General features: G+C 45.9%; 1 protein-coding gene across 4 annotated transcripts in view; it reads right to left on the bottom strand.

Annotated features, from left to right (window-relative positions):
* Positions 1 to 11,071: 11,071 nt before the first annotated feature.
* BCAM (basal cell adhesion molecule (Lutheran blood group)) overlaps positions 11,072 to 16,586 on the bottom strand; it is a 47,637-nt gene continuing 42,122 nt past the window's right edge. For all 4 annotated transcript variants that reach the window (XM_089478156.1, XM_089478155.1, XM_089478154.1 and 1 more), the window contains 3 exons: positions 15,943 to 16,090; positions 14,560 to 14,674; positions 11,072 to 13,897 (listed from right to left, as the gene is read on the bottom strand). In XM_089478156.1, coding sequence (XP_089334282.1) covers positions 13,892 to 13,897; positions 14,560 to 14,674; positions 15,943 to 16,090 — 269 coding nt within the window. In that variant the 3' untranslated portion in view covers positions 11,072 to 13,891. The remainder of the gene's footprint in view (positions 13,898 to 14,559; positions 14,675 to 15,942; positions 16,091 to 16,586) is intronic.

Genomic DNA, 16,586 nt, shown 5'->3' with positions numbered 1-16,586 from the left:
TGGATTAGTGGTTTGCGCATTGTACTGGGACTGTGGAGACCAGGGTTCGAATCCCAGCTTGGCCATGAAAACCCACTGGGTGCCCTTGGGGGAAAGTCACACTTCAACCTCGGTCTCTTCTAGATATATCTTTGGGAGGACAATGTGGTGTAGTGGTTTGTGGTGGACTAGGGCTCTGGAGGCCAGGCTTCGAATCCCTACTCGGTCATGTAAACCCAATGGGTGACTATGGGCAAGTCACATTCTCTCAGCCTCAGAGGAAGAACAAATCTTGCCAAGAAACCTGCATGAAAGGTTCACCTTTGGATTGCTGGAAGTTGGAAACGATCTGAAGGCACTTTAAAATAGCAACAGACCCCAAGGAAAGCAAGGAGTAAAGCTTACCTAGGCCTCATTCCCACTATCTTTTAAACCAGATTGCAAATCAGTTTGAATAGGTTTAAATCTCCATGGTTCCCACTTAAATTGCATCGCTGAAGCGAGACCCATTTCACCCACGTCTTTTTGATGCTGATGTCCCCCCCCCCATCTTTTTGGATAAATTGATTAGGCGCAAGTGTGAACCAGACGCGGATCGGAATTGATTTAAATTTGCCCTTCGGCCGGCCGGAGTGGGTCCATTTTGAACCGATTCCTTCATAAATGTGAAGCACAAGTGGGTTATTTTACAGGGAAAAATGTGATCGGGGCAAATGTAGTGGGTACCACACTCCGTTGTTGAGTCAGTCCATCGATTCGGATCGCAAACCAATTTATTTGTAAGTGGGAATGAGGCCCAAGAAAACCCTTGCCACCACAAGTCAGAGTCGACTTGATGGCACAAAACAACACAGCCAATGTAGTGTAGTTGTTGGAGGACCAGTTTGGGGCTTTGGGAGACCAGGGTTCAAATCCCTGCACAGCCATGGAAATGCAGAGGAACATTGTGCTCATCTCAAATGCAATGTTGGCACACCTCCGCAGAGCAAATCTTTCCAAGAAAGCCCACCGTAAGTCAGAATCAGCTCAAAGTCATGGAACCACAGCAAGCAGGCCGGTGGCACAGGCAGAAGGCCTGGGAAAATGCACACCCAACAATGGCTACATCCCCATATCTGCAGATTGTGCAGGACACTCCTTTGGGCTCCTCTTCACGGCTGCCCCATCCTCCCTCCGACGCTTTTTCCACCCCTTCGGTGCAGGATATCGATCCGTCTCCTCCGGGGCAGAAGTGGCTCCGGGAGGCTGGCTGAGATCAGCTCCTGTTCCAGGAACCATGAACGGCTCAGATCAATACTTTTGTGGCAGAATAGCAGATAGGATGGCGCAGTCCCAGACCGCTGTGACTCCCAGGGATGGCAAGAGAGAGACGCACAAATGCAGACACACAGAGTTTGGGGCCATTGAGAGCAAGAGGGCATGATCTGGGCAGCCCTAGAAATGGAAAGAGGAGGCTTCCTTGCTCAGTTCCCATTATTATGTCATTGAAACTGAAGCACGTTTGAGGCCAGAAGGGCACAAGGGGAAGAAGAAAGATGTTTCCACGGATGAGTGGGGATTTGAACCCTGGTCTCTGGAGCAAATAGTGCAAAACTCAAACCGCTGCATCGCACTGGCTCAATGACATGTTCCTGTTTTATAAGTAGGTGAAAAGGAATAATCCCTTTATTTCATCTTCATATGGGAACAGTCCCTTTAGTTAAGATTTCTCCCTCGATGTCCAAACACAAAACTTTGGTGTATTTGTGTGTACAGTGTTTGCTTGACACACTTCTGGCCACCCCATGAATTTCATAGGGTTTTCTTATGAAGCTCAGGCAGGAGCAGGAATCCTGAGAGGTATCAGGTCCTTCCTTTGAAACAGAACCCAACAGCACCTGTGATTTGTTGTTGGTCTCCCATCCAAAGATTAACCAGGGCTGACCCTGCTTAGCTTCCAAGACCAGGCAGGATCAGGTGCCTTTTTAGGGTATTTAGGCCTGTGTATGTGTATGTGCCTTCAGGTTGCCTATTGACTTGTGTTGACCCCATGCATTTCATAGGGTTTTGTTAGGAAAGGAAACCTTTTGCCTGTGCCTCCCTCCAAAATATAGCCTGCAGCACTTGGTGTTTCATGGGGTCCCCCATCCAAGCAGTAACCAGGGCAGACCCTGTTTAGCTTCCATGATCAGACAGGATCTAAGGCCTGTACGGTATTTAGACACATTAATTGCAAAACTGCAATTAACTTCCAGGGCTATTATTTAAAACATTACTCTTGCAAATGCAAGTTCAAGCAGGGCCAGTGCTGCAGGGGCAATGTAAACCTCTCCTCTCCAGTCCCATGATGGCCCTGATGGCATGGGAATCACCTTCCCACCCCAGCTGGCTTTTTGCATTGAAAGAAACACTTCAAGTTCATAATAGGTCTACTCTCAGAATTGGAGGAAGTGATCTGGGGAGATTGCAACTCACAGAATCCCAATGATAGGGGATTGTGGGATGTGCAGTCCCAAAGCATAGCTTTGCCAAATGCTGGTTTGCTCCTTCCACCCATAACTCATGTCCCCCTTTGCAGCTGAGCTAACAATGTGTGGGGAGGGGGGACATCGATGAGACCCCATTCTGACTCTTTTGTTGCAATATATTTATATATATTGCTTCTTTTAAAAACATATTCCCCAAAGGCATCCTCCGTCCATCCCTCCATGCTCCATTTCCCATCCAATTTCCCTTTTGCTCACAGCCGTAAGCAAACAGGAGCTGCATGAGCACACTGGGGGAGGGAGAAGTGGATGATGGGTGATGCTGCAGCCATTCCAGTCTTGCTTCCTTTTCAAACTGGGCAGAACTGGAAGCAAGGATTTGACCTGTATCTGTCAACCAGGGAAAGGTGGTCCATGAGCGAGTTCATGTGGGACTGTATTTGAGGTCTCTGGGTGCCCTAAGCAACCAAAAATTTTTTTAAAAGCGCATTCTTCTAGAATAATTAATCAATCAATTAATTAATTACTCCTCTTCCAACCTAAATTCTGAAAATATGATGAGAGAAAGGCGGGATGATGATGATGATGATGATGATGATGATGATGATGATGATAATGATGATAATGTAATTGTTGTTGCTGTGTGCCTCCACGTCATTTCTGATTTATGGCGACCCAATCACAGGGTTTTCTTGGCTAGATTTGTTCAGAAGGGAGTTTGCCTTTGAGGCTGAGAGAGTGTGAGGGGGGTTTCCATGGCAGAGTGAGGATTTGAACCCTGGTCCCAGAGTCATAATCCAACTATTCCAGGTTGGCTAATGCAAGGAGAAGGGGGATTTCTATTCTGCAGCCTGCAAAAGAAAGATAAGGCGATGAAGATGGAAGCCAAGGCCAACCTCTTCCACCATCAAAGAAATCTCCATTTTTCCAGTGGAGGGAGGGTTGGCCTCCATCTTCATCTCTGTCCCCCCATTGCTTTGTTAGGATTTGGACCAAGAGGGAGGAAGGATGAGGAGGGATGCTTGTTTCCATGGCAACAGAGGAAGGTATCCAATTCCAGGGTCAAGATGGGTGGGTGGGCAAGGGGGGTAACATTGCCGGGGGACTAAAAAACAAGGGCACAGAGGAGAGCCACTGAGGGGGAAAGATTGGCTTTGACAGAGTTGGGGGGTGGGCGAGGGGGAGATGGCCTTAATATATAAAATGCACCCTCGGGCAGCTTTGCACTTTCTGCGCCCGCTTCCAAGTGACCCTCAAAGCCACTCTCTGCCATCTTGTTCCACCCAGACATCCCTTTCCTTCTCCTCTTGCAGGAAATGCATGCTGCTGCAGGCTGTGTTTGGTGCAAAGAACTATACAGACAGATCTCAATACAGTCAGCCCTCCGTATCCACGGATTCCTTATCCACAGATTCAGCCACCCACAGATTGAAATATATATTTTAAAAATATGTGGACTCCCAAAAGCAAACCTTGATTTTTGCCATTTTACATAAGACAGTGTGGTGTAATGGTTTGAGTGTCGGACTCTGGAGATCAGGGTTAAATTCCCAGCTGGACCATAACAACGCACTGGGTGACTTTGGCATGTCACACACTCTCAGCTTTAAGGGAAGACAAGGGCAACCTCCTGGGAACAAATCTTGCCAAGTAAATCCCATGACAGGGTCGCCATAAATCAGAAATGACTTGAAGGCACATAACAACAACAAAATAAGAGACACCTTTACTACATCATTGCGTTTAATGGAACTTGAGCATCCATGGGTTTTAGATAGGGGTCATGGAACCAAACCCTAGCCAAGGGCCCAATGTACATCCAAATTGGTACCAATACTTGCTTCAGAACTTGAATCTGCCCAGCAAGTTTGCAACAAAAGACAGTCATGCTCAAATGAATGGCCCTGGGTTTATATCAGCCATGGGTGAGGGGTCCTTCCTCCTTGCCCACATTAGTACATAACTCCATTGCTGCAATGCATGGCATGCAGGGCTAGCTGTGTTGGCCACTTAACAAATACAAGGAAAAATCCATCAGTGATACCTTTATTGGCAAACCGAAATGCACAATATACTTGTTGCAAGCATTAGACAATATTAATAACTGGCCAATCGGTCAATAGATTCAGGAAGCTTGTATCTCATGCTTCAACACTTCCACATGTGCTGGCTGGTCGAGTCTGGATGCCTGTAGTCCAAATAGGAAATGTACCCAAGCTCTGTATATTACTTTCCTGCCTGAATTCCTGAAAGCATTTTATGCTTCCATATCTGGGTGTGGATGAAAGAAAGCCAACCAGGTAGCAGTTTAGCTTAGATTTTGGGGGGTTTTAGGGCTCTGTGACCATATTCTAGAAGAGTTTATTCCTGATGTTTCACCAAAATCTGTGGCTGGCATCTTCAGAGAATGCTTAACATCCTGATAGACGACCTCAAGGAGACCCTTGGCTTCCTAGATCTACCCACAATGCCAGTGTCCATCATGCGGATGCCAAAAGGCCCTGATGCCCAGCAGGGTTTTATGAGGCCCTCATCAAGGCCTTGGCTCCTTTGGCCGGATGCTTGATTCCCATCCAAGGCCATTAAACTGAGCTGCCTCATTAACCAGTCCCACCAGTTTCCCCGACCGCCCTCCCAGTGCTCAGTCTCTCTTCCTCCAGAAAAACCCTTTTGAGGTCAGCTCAAATCTCCCTATGCATCCTCTCCAGTTTTCTCACTTTCTGCCTTCTGCCAGGCAGATTGAAAAACAAGGCATGGATAGCGGGTAAAGGTTCGGGGTTTTATTTTTCCTTGTCATCATATAGCTTGGTTCACTTACTCCAGCTGGCCTGCAACTGGCAGCACCCAGACATGAGTTTGTCCCCATCCTTCTCTGTTTGGGAGCGTTTGGAGAACAGCTGGCTGGCAGCTGTTGGGTGTCAGAATAAAGGCCCAGAGCGAGGTAGACCTTTGCTCCAGCGCACCCAGGCATGCGCTTGAGTTGTGGGGCTGTGGATCTCCAAGGGATGCGGGATGAGACCTTTCCCCATATGCTCTTCTGCAGGTCAGGCTTCTGCCCAAAGGGAAAGAGCTTCGCCAGATGGCCTTTCATTGGAAAGATGGAAATTCTTTCCAGGAAATATGATGTCTTCTCTTTGAACATCGCTGCACATTGGAAGCATCGTTCCCTCTTTATGTGTATTTCCAAAAGCTTTGTGCCCTTTGCTATTTCCTAGTCCGACCTTCTTTAGGAGGAAGAGACTGGTCAGGTCAGGAGGCGCAGCCCAAGACCCGAGAGCGTGGTGCAGTGGTTTGAGCATTGGGCCAGGACTCTGCAGACCAAGGTTTCAATCCCGGCTCATCCATGCAAACCCACTGCAAGTCACATTCTCTCAGCCTCAGAGGATGGCAATGGAGAACCTCCTCTGAACAAATCTGTCAAAGAAAACCCCATGATAGGTTCACCTTAGGATCGCCATAAGTCTGAAACAACTTGAAGGCACACAACAACCCATCAAACCAAGCAATGGGATTCTGAGTTTTGTCATTTTGTGGGACATTTAATCCTCTGTCGAAGAGTTCTGGTGTCACAACCAACTACATATCCCAGGATTCCACAGCACTGAGTGGCACTAAGCTGCATCAATTCTGCAGTGCAGATGCAGCCTGGAAAATCTCCTGCCAAATCGGGACAGTCAAAGAGAAGCTAAAGCGGCTATTTCTTTGAATAACTTTAAAAGAGCTGTTTTATAGTTTGCTTTTTAAAATGTTTTGGCGTGAAATGTTTTTCATCCCCTGTAGATGACTTCGGTGGGTTGAGAAAAGGTACGCAGACGCTTGCAATGAATAGATTTTTAAAAAAGTGGTTTGCTTTTGCTCTCCTCAACCACACGCTCCAAAGGTGGAAAGTTCTTCTTTTTTAACATTTGCTTCTCCCAGCAATGTGTGAGTTTTTCCCCACAACCGTCCAGCACAACTTCTGCTCATCTGTCTAGCTTGCCTCTTGGACATCCATGCATCCATGCTTGCCAACACCCCACCGTGCAAACTCCTGGTTGCTAGGGAAAGCCAGAGCCATGGACCGCCCAAATGGAAGGAAACCCACTGTCCCACACCCACCCGGCCCCTTCCGCCCCAAAGTGGCACCCGGCCCAGCTTTGGCGCACCGCTGCCCTTCGTGATCAGGAAAAGCCTCTGAGGAGCAGCGCATGACCCACACTCATTGTTAGCCTTTCCGACAAACTTAAATTGGCTCATATGTTCTTGCGACTGTTCAAAGTGTTAGCAGGAAGGCTTTGCAATTTTCATGGCAGAACCATTCCTTGAGCCTAGCCCGGTTTGCTAGAATATCCTGGTTTTCCTCTTGGTGCCTGGGAAAAATGGGAGCGGTGGCCTATGGATGTGGACCAAGGGACATTTTGTATGAAAATAAAAGCCTGAGATCCTACATTGCTTTGGTTTAGTGTAAAGAGCTGCTGGCAAAGTCACATTACACAACCTGTACACTAACTCCCAATGCACAGCAACCTATGGGGATCAATGTTCAATGCCTCTGGCTGGCAACCCATGGTGCAGTTGCGATAATGTGCAAAGCCAATGCACAAAGTCAGCACATATCCACACCTTATTCGGGATGCATCTACAGCAACCTGTAGATAGAGGTTTGCTACAAAGAGGTTTGCTACCTACAAAAATCTGTGTGGAGCTTGATGTGAAATAATAGCCAGATTACTAATTCTGTAGCATTCTGCCCAGAAACATGCAATAAAATAAAATAAAATAGGAATTGATGGAATAACTACAATTGCATATTCCTCCATGCATTTCCTTCTTCTTTTCGCCTGACAGTCTTCTTCTGACAGGTACAAATTCAACCGATAAAGCTTCTCATTGCAAGCAGCACCTGGAATTTTGCCTATCTCTCCATTTGGAAAAAGCAGAGAAAAGCCTCTTTCCACACTTGGAAAAAGCAGAATTGCTCTGACCCTCAATTAAACTGCATGGTTGTTTTCCTTGGTCTGTTGCTGTGGTTGTTGTTGTGTGCCTTCAAGTCATTTCTGACTCATGGCAACCCTAAGGTAGGCAACTCTGTCATTGGGTTTTCTTGGAAGGTTACTTCAGAGAGGGTTTGCCATTGCCATCCTCTGAGGCTGAGAGAGTGCGACCCAATGGGTTTGCATGGCTGATCCAGAATTCAAACCCTGGTCTCCAGGGCATTCCTTAGTCTACATCGCCTCATTCGCATCACCTTTCTGCCTGAGAAATGAACTCTGTGTTGCAGAAAAGCTTGCATGCAGATTTCCCAGCAGGAGCTGGCTTGATCTTTTCATTTAAAAAAAGAAATACTTATAGGGGTTTCACATTGCAGATTTCACACACTGCATTATTGAACACTATAAAGAAAAAGACCGAGAACATAAATGTCCGTACATTATTTACAAGGCTCTGGCTCCCCGGGTGACTGTTAGGTAAATGTATGACACAAAGAAAGCTTTGCCTCTTGAGTGCAGCTGCCTTCGGCCAAGAATTTTGCAAACATGGCAGGCTTGGCCAGAACAAAGCGCTGCTCCCTTGCGCCCTTCGCCACTCCGCCATGGCTCTTAGGAGCGCATAAGGAACACCGAGCAAAAACCTGAGACCCCATCAGTAATGCAATGATCTATCAGGCCAAGATTTCCACATTCCCTTTTAGCTGAGGCCATAATAATCTTCCCAGACAGTTTCAGGATCTGGAAACCCATACTCCACATTGCAGCTCGTGGTGCAACTGATATCTCAGTTCTGCTCCCTGCTAACAATATGTTGTTGCTGTGTTTTCATGTTGTTTCCAACTAATGGCAACCCTATTATGGGATTTTCTTGGCAAGAGTTGTTCAGAGGTTTGCTTTTGCTCTCTCTGAGGCCGAGAGAGTATGACTTGCCCAGCATCATCCACTGGGTTTCATGGCTGAGTGGAGAATCGAACCCTGCTCTCCAGAGAAGTAGTCCATCACTAAAACTGTTATGCCACACTGGCTGTCCCTTCATAAGTTTCAGCCCTGAATATATTTGTATTTACTGAGACAGAGAACCTTAGACTCTTAAAACCTTAGTGTTGGAAGGGAGACCCAAGGGCCATGCAGTCCTACCCATTCTGCCATGCAGGAATACACAGCTAAACCACACCTGAAGACGCTGGTCCCACTTCTGTTTAAAGACCCTCCGCAATTGAAACCCCATCACCTTCCGCTGTCAAAGAGTTGATAAGACTCAAGAGGCTCTTCCTAATGTTTAGGTGGAATTTCTTGTAACTTGAGCCCAATGTTTTGTGTTATTGTCTCTGGAAGAACAACCTGGCTCCATCTTCTGCATCCCTTCAGATATGACTCCATGCGCCTGAGGAAGATGTCCAAGTCTAGGACGGCTTATGATACAACTTCTTTTGCACAGTTAATCTCAAGGATGCTGCAAGGTCCCTTTGCAAATGATATTCCCAACTTAACATGGCAATGTCTCTGAATTTTGCCTCTTCGGAGATTTAAAGATGGCTATTGCGTCTCCTCTCTCGTCTTCTCTTCTCCAAGCTAAACCTTCCCAGCTCCATATATCATCCCTCATAAGGTTTGGTTTCCAAACCTGGGACCGTCTTGGTCACCCTCCTCTGGACATCCTTCACCTTGAACTTTGGGGACCAGAAATGGACGCTGGGTTCCTGGGGAAATCTGTATCAATAGTGTCCAGACGGAGAGAAGTAATGTGTTGTTGTTGTGTGCCTTCAGGTCATTTCCAATGTATAGCGACCCTATCACAGGGTTTTCTGGGGCGAGAGTGTGCAACCAATCTGCTTTGGCCAGACCTCTCCTGGAAGAATTGCTCCAAAGTGCGGAATCCTATTCCTAAAAGACAACCCAAACCTGGGCTAGATCTCCCCATCCCTTTGCTCTCCAAAGCACAGGAGCCAGGGCTAGGAAGACAGTTGGCCTCCTAGGAAGAGAGGCAGAGAGGAGAAGGTGGAAATCTTCTTGGGAAGGGGAATGAGTAATAAGCCAAAAGCAGAGGGGCGTGGGACACATTTGGAAGGAAAGGAGGAAGGATGCTGTGAGTAACCAAAGGGCCAGGAAGGAACTGCTCTAATTGGGAACTTTGCAACCTTCCAGAGATGTTCAAATCTCCAAGGAGGAGCTGCTGCAAAGGATGGAAAAGCTGAGCCACCAAGGCTGGGTCGAGATGGTTTTGAGCATTTCCACATACACACAAAAAAGAGGTGGTAGGATTCATTTTACACAGGAGTGAGCCGTTCCAGGACCCAAAATAAAATAAACAACCAAGAAAATACAACAAAGCTGTTCAAGGATCCCCAAGTTGCTCCCAGCCCTGAAAGCCTCTGCAAGACTGAACAGCCCAGATCCATGGATTTTGAGTCCTTTTCTCAAATTGCACACAAAATAAATGAAGATAACAGAACCATCATCAAGAGGTTTAAGGAATGCCTGGGGAAGCCCTCCAACTACAGAAAATTTTTATATATATATATATATAAATATATATATATATATATTGCATTTTCTGTAGTTGGAGGGCTTCCCCAGGCATTCCTTAAACCTCTTGATGATGGTTCTGTTATCTTCGTTTGCATATATATATATACACACACACATACACACATGGTTTTAAACTCTTTTAAAAGTCATTTTTAGCATGTTAAAAAAATAGTAGGGTTTTTTTTTTAAAAAAATCTGTTTAACCTATTTTATGATGGATTTAACATTTTGATTTTTAAAAATATTAAAGGTGATTTTTCAGATATTATTATTATTATTAATATCCCACCATTCTCCCAAGGCTGGGACTCAGGGCGGCTTACAACATTAGAAAACACCCTACAGTTAAAAACATACAAAAACAGTCTATTAAAACAGAACTAAATTACTACAATAATTAAAACAAATTCAGTGCTAAAATCAAGCACTTTAAATGTTAAAATCAAGTACTTTAAAACCAAGTACTTTAAAAAGACGGGGCCTATACAATGACATCGGGTGGCATGAAAATAATTTAAATGGTGGGGTGAATGCAATGCATAAGAGTGACGTTATTTCATTGATAAAATGAGTCGCCCTTTCTATTTGCTTGCAAAAGTTACTTTCTGAAAGAGCACTTCAAGGAGCTTTTCAGCAGGATGGGAGACCGCCAACGAACCCCAAAAGCTGTAGGATCCAGTCCTTGGTTTTGCAAATTAAATACACAAAACAGTAGACTAGGAGGACCAAAAATAGGTACAGCCGCACAAGATGGACGCCAGCCGGCTGCATGGCCTGCTGACTGCCTTATAGGGATAGAAAGGAAATATGCACACAAAATAAAAAATGAATGACACACACAAACACATCTACAGAGCCAGTTTTGTTCCCAGTTCCCAGCTGAAGTTCCCTTTGCAGGAAAAAGGAAGGAGGGACACCTGCAAAAGCAATGGCTAAAGGGAGAGCCTTTGCTGGAGGACCAGCTATCTCTTACTGCTTGCAATGGCACACAACCCACACAAGACAGACAACAGAGAGGTTATGTTTCTTGAAATTCAGTCATGAAGGTTATATGTGGAGACTGGGCATTGCCGACGTCTGCCAGGAAACAGATGCAGCAGAAAACAAAACACGCTCTGGAGCCAGACGGGAGGTTACAGTATTTTCCTTTTAATTGCTAATGTACAGTGTAACCTGAGGAAAGGGCAGCAGGTGGCAGACACATCGGAAAGGGGGGCATTGGAGCTATGGCACTGGGGTTGCAATGGGGTGGCAGGTTACCGCGGGGTGCAAAATGGCAAGGGTTGCCAACTGACCGGCACCAGTGTTGCATCAGAAAAAGAAAATCAGTAGGCATGGCATCTCAGCACTGAAGGGGGCTTGGAGGTCATCTATTCTCAACCCCCACAAGACAAGAATATCAACATCACAAATGTGTTTCCAGAGGTTAGTAAAAGAAGGAGCAACTGGAGAGCATCCCATGGGATCCACAGAAGAAACGAGACTCACCTTAAAATGAGACTCGTTTTAAAATTCTCATCTGACACTCCGTTTTTCAAAGTTCAATGCATTTCGGCCCCTTCTTTATGGGGATACCCAGAATCAAAATGCACCAAATTTCCTAAACCATTTACTAAGCAAACGCAAAACAGGCCACTTTCTCAGCATCTTAGGAGGTGTTTTTCAGTAGATCCCAACCAGCAGAGCAAGCTGCAGAGTTAAAGAAAGGCGATTTTCAGTTTAGTAGTCCTGTTCTCTGGGGAATTTGGGGAATTTGAGTCCAAAACATTTGTTTCTCCAAGCTGCTGTGAAAGGCACAAAAGCATCAAGCACAAGTTTTTTGTTTGTTTAAAGAAAACAAAATTAAAGGAAGAAACAATAATAGAGACAACGGCACTGAGGTGCCACCTCTCTCCTGCAATGCAAATCTGCCAAGGGTTTCTGCCACGGCTCCAACGCCTTGCCCAGCTTTCTAAGATGCAACACCATTAAATATACTACATTTTAAAAAATTAAAAATAAAAGCCCCAAATCTGCCCTCCCCCAAAAAAGCCAGTGTCTTGACCAGACAAGTGCAAGAAGAAAATAAAAAGAGGGGAAGGGAACCCAACGTAGGGATCAGGGGACGGCAAGAAGGCGACGACTCCCACCAAGGCTTCTCCTGTACAGACACACGCACAAAAATATGCCATATACATATACATATATATATATAAAGATTTAAACAAACCAATGCATTTCAATGGGGAGAATCAAGATACTGGAAGATTTGGCCGCCCTAGGAAGGTAGTTGAGGGTGCGGATGCAGAGATGGGATCAGTAGGAATGGAAGGCAAGCCCCGAAACCAGGATCAAAAAAGGGTTCGGTTCACATGGGAGCCAAACGGTTGCCCCAAAGAGAAGCCCGTGAAAAACCTGAACAGAGGCTAGAAATGAAATAAAGTAGCTGCCTATTGGGAAGATTTGGGGCAAAGCGGAGTCACTCGTTTCCCTTGGGAAGAAAAAAAGGATGGGCAATGGAACCATATAATGGAGACAGTCCTGAGACCTTCCTTAAGCCTTGCCCCTTGCCCAGGTAAGCTCCACTTTCTAAAACCCAGGAGTTGGTGTTAATGTCTGAAGGAAGTCTTCTCTATTTATGGAGGAAGGGAAATGCAGGAAGCACACCTCTCCAACCAAGTTGAAACAAAAAAGCATCTATCTTGCAGGACAGATGCAGGGGTGCTACAGGGTTGCCAGCTGATATAGGGAAACATAGTGTTATAGTGCTATAGCAGTGCAGCGTGAGTGTGCCTGGGGTAAAACCAGGATAAATGCAGACACCAGACATGAACACCTCAACTCCACTTAACTGAAATATAAGAAGCTGAAGCTTTATATTTCCACAGCATGGCAGTCCACATTAGCACATGGTGCATTGCAGATGTAATGGCTGTTAATGGTCAGCCACAGGGGAAGGGGCAATTCCAAAAGCTGGAACTATCACAAGCTGGCATGCTCAAGATGCACCGTGGGGGTCTGTCCATGTGCTAGGAACACAGATGAAATTTCAAAATTGAGCAAAGGACTGGGAAGGCCTTGATCGTTCACACAATAAAGAGCGAATGCACACAGACACAGAAAGGGTACATGAATGGCACACGTGAACATGTTGGCATCTGGATAGGATAGACTGACACATATCTGCAGGTGGAAAAGAAATGCCCACTTTCGTTCCTTCTTCATCCCTGGGTATATTTTCAAGTGATGCATGTAATTAGCACATCGTTGTGCATTTGGGGAGGCAGGATACACTTGTGGGGTATGTGCATTTGGGGCATTTCTTTTACACCAAGGATACAGAGGGGTACAACTGTCCAAATTTGCTGATGCCCATGGCTTTGCACAAGCTCAAAAAGCAGAGTTTTGCCCCATTCACCTGCGATGAGTGGGACTTGTCTCCAAGCGACCAGGCAGCCAAGATTTCCAAAAGGCAGTTTTTGTTTCCAGCTACATTAGGAAGACATGTGTTTGGCAAAAGGCAGTAAACCCAGGTTTAGAAAATTAAAAGTAAAAGGAGAGGCCAGTAACTCTGGCACTCTCCCTTGCAAGGCAGCGTGTTGTGTGTTGCTGACGTTAAGTGCCTCCAGGAGTAAAGTGTGCAACAGGGGTGCAGCCGGTGTGGGGGAAATAAGGGGATGGGGGTCAGTTTCTTTAGGGTGACAAAAAAAAATCATCTGGCATTTTTAAGGAGGGAGAAGAAGTAGTGGCAGCACAATCATCCCCACACCTTGTCCCATACCCAAAGTCTAGATGTACGGACGCTCCTTCAGCACCCTAAGGAAGGGAGGAAGGAAGGAAGGATGGCGGAAAGGGCCAGAGTGACCATTTCCCGCTTGAAAATACCAGCCTTGGCATTGTCTTCATCCAAGATGGGTGCTGGGTTCGGTGCAGAACGGAGAGGAGAAAGAGAGAGAGGTTCCTCTGTTCTCAGCACTGGAGGGAAGGAGGGACATTGAAACAGAAAGAAAGTTCGATTAAAAAAGAGTCACAAAACTAATTGCACAACAGACTTGTTAATCCTGGTTTTATCCCCACTGTACTGCTATAATACTATGTTTCTGCTTTAACTGTTGTTGCTGCATCTTAGGCAATCCTGGGATTTGCAGTTAGGGAGGAACGCTCAGGGTGCATCTACATTGTAGAAATAATGCCTTTTGACAACACCAAACTACAAGCCTCATGATTCCACAGGAAGGAGCCCTGGCGGTTAAAGTGGAACAACAGCATTATAATTCTGTATTGCAACTGATTCCTAATCCATGCTTGGGAGAGGTTTGCAAAAAGGTCTTTTGAAAAATTATTGTAGAAGATTTCAGTGAATTTAGAGAAGTTTAGCAAATTCATTTCCAATCCTTGTTCCTCCCAAGCCCTGGGCAACAGAGAGATAACTCCTGTCCCAAAACATTAGCAGCACTTCCCAACCTTTGGTCCTCCCTTTGTTTTGGACCTCAGTGCCCAGAAGCCCCAGCTGAGTAGGCCAAAAGCCAGGAATGATGGGAGCCCAAGTCCAAATCATCCAAAGGACCAAAGGTTGGAAAGCAGTAATCCAAAGCATTGCCTGGGCCCCATTTTATCCTCTTCCTCTTGCTCCTCACCTCGTTGGTCCCACCTCCACCACCGCCTCCGTGACTCAATAGCCCCGTCTGTTCGTTCCGTCTGTCCGTCTTCATCTCCACAACCGTGTCATCAGGATTCCCTTCCTTGGGGGTCCTGGAAGGCAATAGGAACGCAACACATCTGAGTACAACTCTCGGGGGATGAAAGAACTCAAAAGAGGGGAGTGTCTTTATGGACTTTTTCAGCAGTGAGAAATCTAGCAATATAATAATATGTGGCTATGGGTTCAGTCACATTCTCTCAGCCTCAGGAGAAGGCAATGGCAAACCCCCTCTGAACAAATCTGGCCAAGAAAACTCAATGATAGGGTTGCCTTAGGGTCGCCTTAAGTCAGAAACTACTTGAAGGCACACAATACACACAGGAGTACAGTTGGCATGCCACTGAATTCTGCATCCATGGATTCAACTACTGTTTGAAAATATTCACCAATTTCCGCCCCCTCCCCCAAAGCAGACCTCAATTTTGCCATTTTATATAAGGGACACCATTTTACTACCCCAGTGTATATAATGGGACTTGAGCATCCATGGATTATGGTATCCACAGGGGGTCCTGGAATCAAACCTTGACAAATACCAAGGCCCCTCTGTATTAGAAATATTTAGTTGGATGTGTGATAGTAGAATAATTTTCCCCCTTTTTATATGAGCTGTCAGGATCCACTGGGGTTTGGTTTCAAGATCCCTTGTCGGTACCAAAATCTGTGCTCAAGCCCCATTAAATACAGTGGCATTGTAAAATTGCATCCCTTACATAAAATGGTGAAATCAAGGTTTGCTGTTTGGAATTTATATATCTGAAAATGTATTTTTAACTCATGTATGGATGATTGAATCTGTGTATAAAGGATCTGTTGATACAGAGGGCTGACTATATCAGGAGTGCAGTGTCAGAGCCCTACTGCATATCCCAATATACAATAGACTCTACTGGTGCCCCAGTACCCCGATGTGCATCATGTGTGCCCAATGAACATGGGCACATGATTCGTCTGGGTCACTTTAATGGCTCCCTCATGTTGTAACACCATAACAGCCCCTTACTGAATACGGATAGTGCAAATCTTGTTGTTGATGATGTTGTTATGTGTCTTTAAGTCATTCCCGACTTATGGTGACCCTCAGCTGAACCTATCCTGGGGTTTTCTTGGCAAGGTTTGTTCAGAGGAGGTTCGCCATTGCCTTCCTATGAGGCTGAGACAGTGTGACTTGTCAAAGGTCACCTTTCATGGCTCCAAATCTACTCAGTTCTATTCATCACAGACGTAAGTCTCACACTGAACACCGCTGTCTTAGAGTCCTTATTCCAGATGGGATCTCCAAAGAGGTAATAAGGTTGTGGGTTCAAGTCATACTCACAACGATCTCTTTTCTCCACCTCCACAGGGGAGCTGCCCACGGCGCTGCATGAAGTAGAAGAATCCCACGATGATGAGGAGAAGCAAGACGCAGACGCAGACCGCGATGACCGCCACTGTGCTGCCCCCCTGTGTTTCCTGTCCATCCACTGTTGCGGGAGGAAGGCAGCCAATGAAACAAAGATCAACTCACCAATTCTCTCACAATTTTGCTTCTTATCGGTCAAATGGGCACGGGTGACCCAGAATTCAAAGTGGGGAAAGACTGCCATCCCCAGAGTGCCCCTTCTTGTTTGAGAGAGGCACTTCCTACTGCGCAACTTGGCGCTAGTGCAGCCATTTTAGCTCAGTTGCTCTTCCCAGCTGCCTTTTGGATGAGCTGCAATTGAAACAGGGACTCACTCCAAATTCCAAAATATGAGAGATCTATAGGAAGCATATGTTGCAATTCATCCAACACCACAGGCATAGCATGTGCCTGCATTGCACACTTAATAGTGCTATGGTTCCACTTTAACTGCCATGGCTTTATCCTTGGGTTTGCAGTTTTGGGAAGGGGAACTCAAACTCCCTTCCGAGGAGCTCTTGGGCTGCACATCAGGGGCAAAGACTAGATCTCTCTAGAAGAGAATTCCAGGGACCTCC

The sequence above is a fragment of the Sceloporus occidentalis genome, unplaced genomic scaffold (assembly GCF_023333645.1).
Source record: "Sceloporus occidentalis isolate IW3139 unplaced genomic scaffold, rSceOcc1.0.p SCAF_13, whole genome shotgun sequence".
In the NCBI taxonomy this organism is placed as follows: domain Eukaryota; kingdom Metazoa; phylum Chordata; class Lepidosauria; order Squamata; family Phrynosomatidae; genus Sceloporus; species Sceloporus occidentalis.
This window is presented reverse-complemented; position numbering and strand designations above follow the sequence as displayed.